The sequence below is a fragment of the Filicampus tigris genome, chromosome 1 (assembly GCF_054856515.1).
Source record: "Filicampus tigris isolate MCC_2025a chromosome 1, RoL_Ftig_1.0, whole genome shotgun sequence".
Lineage (NCBI taxonomy): Eukaryota > Metazoa > Chordata > Actinopteri > Syngnathiformes > Syngnathidae > Filicampus > Filicampus tigris.
Window position 1 is genome coordinate 20361582 of NC_141217.1, and position 12837 is coordinate 20374418.

The window sequence follows — 12837 nt, forward strand, 5'->3', positions numbered from 1 at the left end:
CTGAGAGGATATGTGCATGAATGTACTTTGGCTGGTGTCTGATGTCTACCCGCCGACATGAGCTAAGCCAGGGTGTTGCGACTAGGTAGGCAGCAACATGTTCTCAAAGAGACCAGAGTCTGATGAAATGGTAGAAAAAGCAGAAAGTGTGCCAACACTGTAGCGGTGCTTGTCTTTCGGCTTTAACGTGATAGTGCTTCCGTGTATAGACAACATAAAATGACTGATCTTCACACGGCCTAGCTTTCCAGTCACTGGTAGAGGAACTCGGTATAGGGGAGGTTATTATGTAACAGTGGGTCAGAAATTTTGCATGGCTTACTCAAGCACACCTTTTTGGAAATACACAGCTAACAAAAGATTTACCGGTACTAGTTGTTTGATTTCACACTTGATGTGTGGGCAGGCACCCCATAGACCAGTGGTAAAAAAAAAAAAAAAAAAAAAAAAAAAAAAAAACATGGTGCCCGCAGGCACTAGGTAGACACCACGAGTAGTCTGTTCTAAAAATAGCTCACCAGTGTGACATTGTGATTTTCTTGGAATGTTGTTGAAGTGAGTGTAAGCATTGGCCAAGATTTATTGAAATCAAGTGTTGCATTTTAATATTTATGTTTCCTAATTGAGATGTCATTAACATGATCAGATCTTCACAAGATGACAGTCAAGCAACATTAATTGTTAAGAATAGCATTAATAACATTATTAAAGGTAATTCTGGCAAATTTGTTGTTTCAGAAGTGTTTATCAAACTGGTAGCCCTTCACATTAATCAGTAAAATTAGCTCTCACTTTCAAAAAGGTTGGTGACTCCTGCCAATCCAATTAGTAAAGAAGTAATCAAAACGCCAATTTTCCACGATATGCCCCCTTTTTAAGAGGAAATCAAGTCAAAAATGTCTTTACAATAATGTGTTCCATGCGCCCCCACTAGTCTAAACACAGCATTGCGTTTTTAGATATGGATTAAGCAGCCAAATCCACACGTTTTTATCCTTTATGTTGTGTGGGCGAAATACAATACAATACGATACAATTTTATTTATACAGCGTATTTCACGGCCGCTACAATCTGGTGTTCAGATACAAAAGATGACCACGAAGGGACTCGAACCCTCAATCTTCTGATCCGAAGTCAGACGCCTTATCCATTAGGCCACGCGGCCGTCCACATCACAGTTCCCACTTTTAGGAACTATATATCTAAATTCAGACTTCGTTAAAGGATATACGACTTATTATGAAGTAATGTTCATTGTCACGCAAAATCAAAGAAATAAAAATGTTACTAGCGTAGTTTTAGTCAGTGGTGTGTTTTGGTTCCTTTCGAGTGCTGTCGATTATATTATACGACAGTGTTATTATGAAGTAATGTTCATTGTCACGCAAAATCAAAGAAATAAAAATGTTACTAGCGTAGTTTTAGTCAGTGGTGTGTTTTGGTTCCTTTCGAGTGCTGTCGATTATATTATACGACAGTGTTATTATGAAGTAATGTTCATTATCACGCAAAATCAAAGAAATAAAAATGTTACTAGCGTAGTTTTAGTTAGTGGTGTGTTTTGGTTCCTTTCGAGTGCTGCTATTCCAACTTTTCAAAGCAACAGCCTAAGCGAATAGTCCTATTTCTTGGCCAGAAAAATATATTTATTGAGATCATAAAAGCAGACCCCGAGTGGAAAAGAAGCAAGAGAAAGAAAAAAACCCGGTAAATATCAAAGTTTTATCTATATACTGCCTGCGTGGCCATCGAAGTAGTCTTTTTTCCTGCATCACTTGAAGGCAGCGTGCGGTAGTTCACAGTTCACACTATCATGGCGCCGGAGGAGACCGAACACATCTGCGACATCAAAGTTTCATCGCCGATCCATTTGTGAAGGCTTTTATTCGCGGGTTCATAAATATTTATGAGGGCGAGGCGAGGACAAACACGGGTAAGATGGCTTTTAAGGTCGTTGTTGACACTATCTCCATACGGCGAAGTGTAAGCACGACTGCAACCTTTTTTTTGTTTGATGGGGGGGGCGTCGGATAGAATTATGACGTCTTTACATTCGCACTCACGCGACACTCACCGTTTAACAGCGTTCAACTTTTAATGGTGACTAAAAATATCTAGTGTTTTTCCATGTCACGTCACAAACGCCATATCGTCATAAACAGTCTGTCGGTCAAATTAACGCAATAAGTTGAATAGCTGTTCGCCAACCACCGAATTTGTGATCAAGCCCTTTCATCGGTTTCATCATAAATATGCTCAACAATGCAGAGATCGATGTCGCTCTTGTTCTTTTTGGATTAACTCTACTTTGTGCTTAGGCGTCAGAGTCCGCTTTAGTACTGTTTTCGGTCTGTTCTTATTTCTGTGCTTTATGGGGGAAAGTTTTGGCATACAAGTGTTTCAACAGTAATTTGAGCCTCCAGCCACAGTTTGCTCATTGGGATGGACATGTATGGTTGCACGGCTTGAAGGGAAGGAACGATGCAAGGCGACTGACTGTTTAACTGAAAGTCTTAACTGCTGCACGAGGAGGAATGTCAAGAATGTAAGAAGTACAGCTCCTTGGTATGTAACAGCATGCCTGAAACAAGCAAAAAAAAAAGTTAGTCTTTTGGAATGACCCTCTTTCTTGATCAAAATAGAAATATATTAGATATCATACAAATGATTTAAAAACTCTTTACAAATCCTCATCTTGGAACTGGCAAGGGTAGCAAGATGAAACCATTTTCGCTTGAAAGGTGAAGTCAGGCCGTTGTTACATCTCTGCGTTTTTACTTTTTGTGTAAAATGTCGGAATACCGTTTCAATGCAGGCCTGTGGTGGCCATTGGGAATTGTGGGAGGTTTCCAAACGGCCAGTCCATTCCAGGCCGAAATTGGCGTGTATCACAGGGGGTTTTTGTTGTTGGCGATGTGAAAACTTGGACTATCACATCATAGTCTCAGAGGTTGGCATTTTCCAATTTATTCACACTTATACATGGTTCAAAAAACTTATTGTATTCAGGCTTCTAATACGCTGGTTCTGTGTGGAAGAAATGTAGAAGCTATCAAAGTACAATGAAACTTGTTTCCGTGTGGACATGGCTTTTTGCTTTATTTTTATTTACTCATAATGGTATGGGTGCATCCCTACTTCTTGGCTCACCCTATCAAAGTGAAGGACAGCGGGAAATTATCCCACTGCACATGAAAAGCTCTGTGATTATTTGCCAACACTGCAAATGTCCACCATGCAGAACCCACTTCAGTGGTATGCCCAGAATGAGGACAAGGTTCTCTGTTTGGCCTATACTACCACACTGCCCCAGTAGCAAGCATTGCAAGCAAAAAGTTGTTTTTTTCCCCTCTGGCTGGAAATACCATCACACTATAGGGGGACAACCTTCAACCTGCTCTTGTATTCTGGAAAAATCAATTAGAGTAATTTCTCCAAGACCGTTAATGGAACCATTAAGCGTTGAGTTTATGTAATAATTTAGCCGGGCTTGGTAACACACCCCATTTCAAACCATCAAACTTTTGTTTTAATATCAGTTTCCTTAACCTTGATGCCACAAAGCCACATATTAGTGATGTTTTTTATAAAAACGTGAAACACAAAAAGCAGCATCAGTTACTTTTGTTCATATCTTGATAATGGAGGTTTGAGCATGCCTCGTGAGGACTAGCAGTATAAAAAAAAATGGATGAATGGATGGATGATATTTATAATACAAAATTCCACATGAACTGAGCAACCTTGTGTTGGTCTGCTTTCAGTAAGTAAAGAGCTGAATGTGCATGTGGCTTTTTATGGCCTGGTCAGGCTCAGCTCTGGAGGCTCAGGCATTACGTTGCCGCACTCCGATGGGGAGCGACTGACTGCAGCTGTTGCATGAGTGGCCAACCGCCAGTGCAGCATGGAGCTTAGTTCCACCCCGTCTGACATCCTTTGTTTGTCCCCGTGTTGATGGTCATCTGACTTCCAGGTTATGCCCTTCTCATACTCATCAATGCGCAGTCGTTCTAATATTGTGGAATTATCAACTCTCCCGAAGTTCTTGGAAGAAAACTGCTTTTACCTGGATGGCAAAACACTCACCGGTCAATGCAAAATGAACTAGGATACGCAGTAGAACGTAGACATTCATTATTCGGAATATTAATCAGCACCAAATAATACACCGCCTGCATGTGTCTGAATGAATATAGAATAATAATGAATAAATAAACGAGAATAACAAATCAAATAAGCGTATGCGGAAATATGACTAACAAGTGAGTGATGAATTCTGGCCCAAAGCATTGGATCAAATGCCAACTCGTATGACCTCCGAGATGTTAGTCACTGTACCTTACTGTCCAAAAGTGAAATCAAGTCCTGCATTTGCATGATTGTGACATCCATCAAATTTGGTGTCAGATGGCAGGATTTCTATTTACAGCTGTCTGAATTTTCTGACTGCTGGTGTTACACTGGTGTCATAGCTTGAAAAAGCAGAAAAAAAACCCTGTCATGAGCTATTCTCAGGTACAGGAGAGGAACATGTGTTTTCTTCAGCGTGGTGTATTAGTGTCTCAAAAGATCATTTCAGCAACATGTCCCAACGTTCTTACAATGGTTGGACGTTCTTCATACACTACTTCCCACCTTGCCGCCAGCAAATCGGAGGATATGAATTTCTGTCTGAACCTCTGGGAAACTTACCGGCTGTATGTAGCTCATTATTCATACATTTCTTGTTTCAGATTTTGCCAATTGTGTTGCACAAATGCCATTTTATATTTTAGGGATTTGGCGTTTAGGTCACACCAGTTCATCAATATATTATCCTCTTTTACACAGGTCCCACGAAATAGACGTTGCAGTGTAGGTTTGGTTGTATGGAGGTATAGTTCGCCCTTGTGGAGAGCATTTTAATCTTCGCAGAGCTCCATGTGTGGCTGTATTGTTGAAGCCCAGAGTGGAATGTGTGCTAAGTCTCTTGGCCAGAGATCAGCGGCTTTATTATGACCTTAAAGCAAACCTGTGTAAGCAGATCCCCTTCTTATTTTAAGAGGAAATGATCTCCAAATGTTAACAAGGACTTTGAATATGTGATTAATGATTCTTCAGCAATGTGTTTAAAAAAAGATTGATGATCCTGGAAGAGAATATCAGAAGTTTGATCCTGACTGTCTAAAAGTCAAGTAGTTATTTTAAAGCTGAATGCCTGCACTACCGACTGGTTCAAATTTGATAAACAGTGGTCCCCAAAAAGTCAAACCACAACCCGTTGCCAGTGGCGGTGGGACCATCACTTTGTTGGAATTGAACCAGTGACTTTTTTTACCAATAGTCAATTTTCCCAAATATAGTCAATTGCCCATCCCTTGTTCCGAGCGTCCACGTGACATTTCTTGTTTTGGCTTAATACTCGACCTGTTTTCATTTAACGAAGCATTATGAACCATACATAAATGTTCAATCATAAATGTTTAGTCATTTGCATTGGTCTGCGACTGAATATTGCCTGCGAGATGGTGGATAGCTCCTGAACTATTTAAGCTGCAGACCAACAGAGACGCCCAAATCAAAATAAACAAAGATGGGAACATAAAAGCACTGAAATAGTAAGTAGCGTCCATGCGTACCATCCTTGTGTATTAAATGTCATTGCAGCTGTCAGGGTGATTCCATCATTAATAATATGACCGCATGCTCATTGACGTTGATGTAACCGGAAGTTGCTGATTTGGGCTGTGCGGTGTGTATAAACTAACGCAGACAAACAACACAGACACAAGGAGGGCTAATTTTCAGTTTTCACAACAAGCTAGGTGTTCTCCTCATCCACACCCCCCTTTCAGGGGAAATGGACTCTGCTGGTGTATTTATAGCCTCAGCACACAAGTGAGCTGCCTGTCTTTCATAGGAAGAAACTATTCATATCAGTCCAAGCTGGCGAATGTTCTGGACTGTTGGGTTCTGACTCTTGAGTCTTGCTGTGAAGGGCTCGTGGGCTCTACAAATGAGTTGTAGATGTAGACTATGTTGACAGGTGAGTGTCTTGAAATGACCACGGTGTAACGTTGACTACAACTTGAGCCATTGCGTGTCCAGCAATCAAATTGATGTGATTTCATGCTTTGCTTTGTAGAAGTAAACGTCTTCCAGAGTGCAACCGTTTGAGACGAGATGGAGAATCCCGTCTTGCAGACGCAACCGTCCACCCTGCCGTTTTTCGACACGGCCCACGCCTTCAACCTGCTTCGGGGAATCCATGAGCTCCGCGCGGAGCGCAAGTTTTTCGATGTGACTTTGTGCGCAGAGGGCCGCGAGTTTCACTGCCACCGCACGGTGTTGGCCGCCGCCAGCACCTACTTCCGAGCTATGTTCGCCGGTACGCTACGGGAGAGCATCATGGACCGAGTGGTTTTACACGAGGTTTCGGCCGAGCTTCTGGGACTGCTGGTGGACTTCTGCTACACAGGGCGGGTCACCGTCACGCAGGACAATGTGGATCTTCTGCTGAAAACGGCCGATCTCTTTCAGTTCCCGTCAGTCAAAGAGGCCTGCTGCGCTTTCCTGGAACAGCGTCTGGATGTTTCAAACTGCTTAGAAATCCAAGACTTTGCAGAGGCCTACGCTTGCCGAGAGCTGGCGGCCAGCGCACGCCGCTTTGTCCTTAAAAACTTAATGGATCTTGCTAAAGGGACAGACTTTGAACGGTTGTCTTGGAAGCGCCTCCTTGAGTTTGTGTCTGATGATGATCTGTGCGTGGACAAAGAGGAAACCGTATATCAGATCGCAGTGCGCTGGGTAAAGGCAGACCTCCAGCGGAGACTTCACTACTGGCCAGAGCTCCTCCAGCAGGTCCGACTTCCTTTTGTCAGGAGGTTCTTCCTTTTGGCCCATGTCGAGAGCGACCCCCTTGTCTACCTTTCGCCCACCTGCCTCCGCATGGTGAACGAGGCCCGCAGCTTCCAGTCCAGCGAGTATGACCGCCACGACAGACCCTGCCGCCGCATGCGACCGCGGCCGTCCACCGGACTGGCCGAGATCCTGGTGGTGGTGGGAGGTTGCGACCAGGACTGTGACGAGCTGGTCACCGTCGACTGTTTCAACCCGCAGACGGGCCAGTGGCGCTATCTGGCCGAGTTCCCGGACCACCTCGGAGGGGGCTACAGCATAGCTGCCCTCGGGAATGATATGTATGTCACTGGTAAGTGTTGGTGCACCACGTTAGTGTTTTCCATCGACAGAGTATTTGAAGCACTTTTTCTAAATATTGCTAGATGATGCAATTTAAACCAAACCGAAGGTATACCACATTTAGGTATCTGAGCGCAGTAGAACCTCTGAAATCAAGTACAATTTGATCTGGGATGCTAGTCGACCTCAGATTTGTGCAAATATTAAATAGCTGTTCCAATACGCAATCATTTCCTGTTCGGTCAAACTTTCTCCATCATGAATCCTTTTAAGAACAAGCAGACTGACCCTGATATGACTAATGCATCGAGTGTGATAACCGTGTGTAGTACAGAGGTGACTAGACAAAACCAACTTTCCCATGTACATTCCGTTCATCTTTATTCATTTTTGACTTCTCTTTGCTCTAACCATATTGTACTGAACTGCTACGACTTTGGTGCACATCAATAAACACAACAAAAATAGAATCTGAGCTGCAGGTACGCTTGAAACGTATTTTACCTGCAAATTGTGGTCGCTTTCCAAATTGTACAACCTTTGGAGTGTTAGACATGCAAAACGGGATAAAGAAGACTTTACTCTCGTTTGTCATTGGAGAGGAAATTGAACCAAGCAAGAAAGGCGACAGTGAGGTGCTTAAGCAACATAAGGCAAGCTACAGCGATGGTTCACGTAAAATTCCATTGGCTTTAAATAAACTGCAAAATGATTACATCAGCGTAAAGCCGAACATGTTGTGCTGCCAGGACTTCATCAATACCAGGCACGGCGTTCCCTTCTGAGAAAACCTCTAAAGCTTTCGCAATGCGCGTGCAGGACACTCGTAACTTTATCAGCGTCGGCTTGCTCCAAGCACTCACTAAGATAACAGCCACACACGATAAGAGCGTACCAGCCATTTCATGGCGAATTAGAAACGGAGATGAGACAATGACGTTTGGTGATTGTGCACCTTGAGGAACTTAAAACGAACGTAGCAACCAGGAAAGGCTCGCCTCTAAACAGGTTCCCATAGAAAAAGCAAAGCATGAATGGGAAGAGAGCACCAACAATGTATAAATCTTATGAAACAGAATGGTGTTACGTGGTTCCACAGGTTGGGCAAGTTAGCGCGGCAATAACCTTTCTACCTTGCTAGTGTTTGTTTTCATCTGCGGCATTCAACTTGACTCAACTGCTTTCACTTTTTGTGTTTCGTATGTTCAAATCAATCTTGCACAGGTTGAGTTGAATGTGAGGACACCTCCGGCCTTTCTTCTCTGGCTTTCTTTCAGCTTGTTTCTTTTGCTTCTAAATGTTTTCGGTTAGGTAACTAATGTTTAGGTCAAGGTTCTTTTTGAATGTAATTTTCTTTTGCAGTAACTAGGGCCTCACCGATACAAATCGTAACACAATCTGCCGAATGTTGAATATTTTTTTAAAAGTTAAACAAAGTGGACAAAGCGTTGTTCTATTTCATCCCTACTGACCGCCAGGGGGCGGTGCTTAGGGAATATTCAGAGCTTTAAGCACCGCCCCCTGGCGGTCATTCTGGATTCATAAAACCGTATTTACAGACGTAACTTTCGGTAAAGCATTTATGTATTTATTATTGTAATCATCAAAGGACCCCAAAAAAATGTTTTAAAGTAAATCAACTAGGAGATTTTATTTTGCCAAATAACGCAATCGATATCTGCCTCCAAAAACCGATATCAGTCGGGTTTAGCAATGTCAATGGTGAATTCTTGTCATTTCTGTTAATCAACATAACTAGAAATTCATTGTTAATTCATTGCAAATATCCAATCATTAATCAAGGATCATTTCTGAATGCCAAACTGTGGTAAGGTTTGATTTGGTCAACATTGAAAGCAAAATTTCCAGCTTCATAATCACATGCCATCCACTCTTTTGTCCTCCGGCAGGTGGCTCTGACGGCTCCCGCCTCTACGACGGCGTGTGGCGCTACAAGTCCAGCGTCAACGAATGGACGGAGGTGTCGCCCATGCTGAAAGCGCGCGAGTACCACAGCTCATGCGTGCTGAAAGGTCAGCTGTACGTGGTGGCCTCGGACAGCACCGAGCGCTACGACCACACACTGGACTGCTGGGAGGCCTTGCCGCCGATGCTGCACGCCATGGACAACTGCTCCACCACCACGTGCAACGGGCGACTGTACGCCATCGGCTGTCTCGCAGACGAAGACACCATGGCCGTCCAGAGCTATGACCCAGACAGCAAACGGTGGTCCATTGTCAACTGCGGACAGCTGCCGCCGTGGGCCTTCACGCCTAAAACAGTGACCCTCAATGGCCTCATTTTCTTTGTGAGGTATGGAGGGAAAAACACATTTTACTGTATATCGTCGCTGTCATGTGAAAAGCACATCTTCGTTTTTTTTTTTTTTTCATTTTCTTATTTTTACATGAATCCGCGTTACAGACGTCACATTAAAGTGAAAATTAAAACAGTTTCCAAAACTGGACATAAGTCTTTTTCACAGGACAGCGACGATAGGTGCATGAATGCTAAGGGTGTCAAAATTTTGCGCGTTAAATAACGAGTTAACATAAAGTCATTTCAACGCAACTAATTTTAACTAATGCAACTAATTAGCGCTGATGAACGCATACCCTTATATTTTAAAAGCCCTGTAACGCATCGGATACCTCTGCACTGCAGCCAATATATACACAGTGTTTGAAGGGGAAAACACTACAATGGATGAGCCATTTGGACTATGGAGCACCACCACCACCACCACCACCTCTTAGTAGTACCGAGCTAGGTTGCGATAGCTCTCAAAGTCATCTGCACAGGCACTCCCAGACCCCTTTGAGAGCCAAGAGCCAAGTCTTGTCACTTGGATTGACTCCCAAGTCATTTGCGCTTTAGACGTGAGGCATATTTTCTTCAGCAACTCCAGAAGATAGCTCGTCTAACATGTGGTTTTATTTGTGGCTTGTTTTCTGGAAAGCCGCGTCACTAACATTGCGCATCAGTATTAAACTCAACAAATTGAAGGCGTAGCTCTTTATCACTTAATCACAAAGGTGTCACTATAACACAGTTTTGCAACAATAAATATAATGATAATAATAATAAGAAATTTATGGTGACTGGGTAGTAGATGTAATCCACTAGTTGCTTCATGTTGTAATTAATTTACTCTTGATTTGAAAAGAAAAAAAGTAAGTTTCTAGTGTCACCAATGCTCAATGTGAAACGCTAATGCCACCTAATGGAGAAAAATTGTGTGCATAGTTACCTTGACAAATCTGACTCTTTTCAACAAATAACTTGTTGAATTACTTAAGAATTACTGTGTCAATTAACTAAAAGATACAATAATATTTGTATGAGCTAAACATATTTGGCCACCTTTATGTTAATAAGAGTGTGAAAAACTTTTTTATTGTACATTTAGAACAGATATAAAATGTGTGATTTGTGATTAATCGTGGGTTCACTGTGGAAATCATGCAATTAATTGCGATTAAAATTTTTAATCGACTGACAGCCCTCGTGTAAACTGACTGTTTCCGCTTTTTCATAGCACTGCAGCAGTAGTACTTGTTTGGACGGACCACATTTTACTTATGCGTTTCTTCTAGGGATGACTCGGCGGAGGTCGACGTTTACAACCCCCCAAAGAACGAGTGGGATAAGATTAGTCCTATGAACCAGGTTTGTATACTTCTTAATTGGTTGTTACTATTTCTTTTTGGTGATGTGTCCACTGCGTGTTCCACGTGTAAAGGATCCGCACACTAATTGACAAGTGTACTTTGGCAACTTGGGAATGAAGCTTTGCCTTTACGAGTAAAATTAGAATTAATACTTGTACTTTGTTTAAGGGCGCTCGGTTGGGTGTGGTTTATCACTGTATCGTAAGCCAGTGATTCTCAGTGTCCTACAAGTACCACTATTGATGCGTGAGCACTAACTAGTAGTATGTGGGGAAAACAAATAATGAATTAAATACAATTTACAACATTTAAAACATAAAAGGCAATTGAGCATGATAGAACAGAGCTTGGAGCTATCCATACAGCAACTATGTCATACTTTTAAGCACATTTTTTAAATGTAAATTTCAGTTGTTTTCAACTTTCAAATTCAGTTCATTACATTTGCTCTAATCTTGGTTTGTTTTTAAACATTTAAGTACACAATTTGACTTTTATATGCATTGCATTTTAATTAAATCCTTAGGTACATTTTGTTTTCCTATATTTAGGTGCAGTCCCAATATTAAAACAGTGCATAATGTTACATTGCAAACATTTAGGTCTACTACGTTACTGCATTGTCTTTAAGTCTTTAAGGTGGCAATTGGAGATTGAAGTATTTTTTGGTACTTAGTGTAAAAAGTTCAAGAACTTCTACCATAAAATGTTTCTTCCCAAGTCTCCTCTATTACTGCTTAAGCTCTTTCTCACTTAACAGTGCCTGTACATCTTTCTCCGTTCAGGTCCACGTCGGAGGCAGCGTGGCGGCGCTGGGCGGCAAGCTGTTTGTTTCCGGCGGTTACGACAACACTTTTGAGCTGTCGGACGTAGTGGAAGCGTACGACCCGGCCACTCGCACTTGGAGCGTCGCGGGCCGGCTGCCTCAGCCCACCTTCTGGCACGGCAGCGTCAGCATATTCCGCCAGTTCATGCCTCTGGTGTCGAACGCCTTTGAGCCGGCCGGCGTCCCGGACGCCAACGCCATCCACCTGCACCGGCACCAGCGTCACCAAGCCATACACAACCTGAACAACAATGTCATCCAGGACGTGAACGTGGCCCGCTGACTTTGGATCCGCCCATCCCCACGCTGTCCGTTTACTGTGACTTTACCTCATCACTATGCTGAAACATGAATGTGTCACCTGATGTTTGGTAACTGGACCTGAAACTGTTGCCATCTATGAACATGCATGAGGAAAAACATCACCTGCATGCAGTCATTTTCTTGTGAAGTGACAACCCAGGACTAGGGATGGACGAATAATTGCATTTGTGATTACATCATAAAATTATTAAAAATCTAAATTGCATGGTGAATCCAACAGAAGGTGCATGCTGTTGGTGGGCGTTGCCCACTAAGATTGCTGAGCAGTTTACAGGTGTAAAAGTGGTGATTATCCTTTAGTGGAGATTAATGAGGGGTTTGCTCTTGTGGTTGCACAAAAAAAAAAAGCATAGTTGAAAGGGATTTTTTTTTTTTTCATCGGTCATATGGCATGACTCCTTTTTGTGACTAGTTCCAAGTCAACCCTTTGATCATTCAGAACCTCCTCAGTTGCTTTGCTAACAGATATCTTCAATTTTTGTTTCTGGCATCTCAAAACTGTTACACAAGTGGAACAGATCCATTCTCTCATTGCCTCATGTTGTCTACGCCTTCTCGCCACAATAAGCAAAGTCATTGTTACGCATAGCAGAACGCAAGTAAAGATGCAAAATCAGCCGTAGGCTCAGTATGATGTAAAGAAGAAATGTTCATATTTTTTTAAATTTTGTTGGGCATATTAAAGACAATTTTAAAAAACAGGATAAATGCAAAACAATAAAAGCAATGTAGTGGTTATCATGTTTGCCTCACGTTTGAGTGCATTTGCTCGGAGTTCTCATGCATTCCAAAACGTATGTTAGGTTGATTAAAGACTACATAGTCTATATGTG

General features: G+C 42.4%; 1 protein-coding gene and 1 non-coding gene across 5 annotated transcripts; one reads left to right on the plus strand and one right to left on the minus strand.

The window, feature by feature from the left end:
• Window positions 1-1093: 1093 nt before the first annotated feature.
• On the minus strand, window positions 1094-1166 carry trnar-ucg (transfer RNA arginine (anticodon UCG)). The gene has a single exon. It is a non-coding gene; the product is annotated as a tRNA-Arg (tRNA).
• Window positions 1167-1765: 599 nt separating this feature from the next.
• klhl21 (kelch-like family member 21) lies at window positions 1766-12745 on the plus strand. 4 transcript variants are annotated; one of them, XM_086025593.1, is made up of 6 exons: window positions 1766-1934; window positions 5901-6026; window positions 6126-7190; window positions 9091-9496; window positions 10780-10852; window positions 11640-12745. In XM_086025593.1, exons 3-6 carry the CDS (start codon window positions 6164-6166, stop codon window positions 11961-11963), a joined length of 1830 nt encoding a protein of 609 aa, XP_085881719.1. In that variant the 5' UTR covers window positions 1766-1934; window positions 5901-6026; window positions 6126-6163; the 3' UTR covers window positions 11964-12745. The 4 variants fall into 4 exon arrangements, with proteins under 4 accessions (XP_085881719.1, XP_085881713.1, XP_085881723.1 ...); XM_086025597.1 differs by lacking the exon at window positions 1766-1934 and adding an exon at window positions 1984-2566; XM_086025587.1 differs by lacking the exon at window positions 5901-6026.
• The last annotated feature ends 92 nt before the right edge of the window (window positions 12746-12837 follow it).

Coding starts and splice junctions, on each gene's coding strand:
- klhl21 (XM_086025593.1), top strand. CDS start 6,164: ATGGAGAATCCCGTCTTGCAGACGCAACCGTCCACCCTGCCGTTTTTC. Junction 7,191..9,090: donor GAATGATATGTATGTCACTG/GTAAGTGTTGGT, acceptor GTCCTCCGGCAG/GTGGCTCTGACGGCTCCCGC. Junction 9,497..10,779: donor GGCCTCATTTTCTTTGTGAG/GTATGGAGGGAA, acceptor CGTTTCTTCTAG/GGATGACTCGGCGGAGGTCG.